Source organism: Phytophthora parasitica, assembly GCF_000247585.1.
Source record: "Phytophthora parasitica INRA-310 unplaced genomic scaffold supercont2.85, whole genome shotgun sequence".
Taxonomy (NCBI): Eukaryota; Oomycota; class Peronosporomycetes; order Peronosporales; family Peronosporaceae; genus Phytophthora; species Phytophthora nicotianae.
The window spans coordinates 80,639-82,294 of record NW_008649071.1 but is presented as its reverse complement, the minus strand read 5'-3'; the positions used below and the strand labels follow the sequence as shown (position 1 = coordinate 82,294).

General features: G+C 45.2%; 1 protein-coding gene across 1 annotated transcript; it reads right to left on the bottom strand.

Annotated features, from left to right (window-relative positions):
- Positions 1–296: 296 nt before the first annotated feature.
- Positions 297–1,008, bottom strand: PPTG_18532 (hypothetical protein; the record flags this gene model as incomplete). The annotated part of the gene is made up of 2 exons (XM_008916502.1): positions 297–344; positions 532–1,008. 2 exons carry the CDS (start codon positions 1,006–1,008, stop codon positions 297–299), a joined length of 525 nt encoding a protein of 174 aa, XP_008914750.1.
- Between the last annotated feature and the right edge of the window lie 648 nt (positions 1,009–1,656).

Sequence of the window (1,656 nt, the reverse complement as noted above, 5' to 3'; positions counted from 1 at the left end):
TTTTTGCTCACAAAGATACTGCACGACGTTCCAGTGACCTTCTCCAGCCGCCTCAGTCATTGGAATCGTAATATGTGCACGTCTTTTCACTATCTTGATAGCTCTTTGGCATATTGGATATCGGTGAAGCCATTGAACGGTTTCCAGCTGTCCATACTTGCACGAGTCGACTAATGCCATGAACCAATTGTCGAGTAATTTATTGAACCCCCAATGTGTATAATCTTCTCGAAGTGGTGAATGTAACAGCGCAATCTGCTGCATTAGTTCCAAGTGGCCACCAGCAGCTAAACCTCTTATTGCACTTGCTGCTGCCTCTTCGTTTCGTCGTAGATATCCACAGTCTAGCAACAGTTCAATCACTTCAAGTCGAGGACATTTTTTTGCGTAGTCTAGAATGCATCTGCCTCGCGGTAACAGGAACTTGGTCAGGTCATCGTCGCCAAATCTGAGAGCATGTTTCATCACTTTGTCATAGGTTTCATAATACTTCTCCTCTTCTCCCAAAGTGTTTTCACAGAGCCAGCGTACCATATCAAAATGTCCATGTTCAGCAGCAAGCAGTACGATACGATCCCCCCAACAGACTCTGTTTCCAGCTGCGTTGTGCTTAATTAACTCTTCGGATCGTTTTTCAGCAAGAACCTGTCCCTTATCGTCAACAACCTTCCTCTTCTTGTTACATTCGGCGCTGATATACCGACAGTGAACCCACAGATACTTCACAACCGACAGATGACCCTTGATCACAGCTGCGCCAACAACGCTAGCAGGCGCTTCACATCCAGAGAAGTGGACAACCAGCCACTTCACAACCTCCAAGTCGCCTCGATTTGCTGCCACCTCCAGCGATTTCGTGAATTGGTAGTGGTAGTAGTAACGATCCGATCGCAGATAGTTCGTGAGCGTCCAGTGGGGAACTCTGTCAGCTACTGAAGTACAGCTCGATATCCATATCCAATCTAACAACCGGATACAACCTGTGGAGCAGGCTTCTCTCAGTGACATGTTGGGTGGGGGCCCGAGAAAGCTAGACACCATCCATGATGCAAATTCAGCGTCTTTAAGCCTGGCGTGGGAACGCAGCACCACTTCAATACACGACAGCATTTTAAGGAATGAGTTTGACAACTGTGACTACAGATTGGTCACTTTCATTCGACAGTTTCTAAAACGAAGTTAGGGTCCGAGAATTGTCACTGATGGGGAATGATTGTAAAACGGATTTCTTCCTAACTACTATAATAAACTAATACATCCTCTGTTCGCAAATATAGGGCCACATCACATCAAAAATTAGGACCAAACAAAAAAATATAAGCGCTAGTTGATTGGTGTTCAAATGTTTTTCTGTCTTTCCATCGCAGGCATCCAATCACTGTCAAATAAGCTGCTCAAAGGTGAGAAACGACTATCCTACATGAACTCATACAAAGTTATATTGTGACGAAGATTCGGTTGTTTACCGTAGCCTTCAGCTCAGTTCAACACTCATTCCAGTGTACACAAGAGGCCGTTGGCTTTAAGCAGGATGCCTGGCACTCTTGTCAGCAGGAAGGCCACGAGCAAGCGCCACTTACCAGTGGTAAGCTACCGCATACAACTTATATACTACTACTTGTACTTCTACTAAGTAATTTACGTGGTCTGTATCGT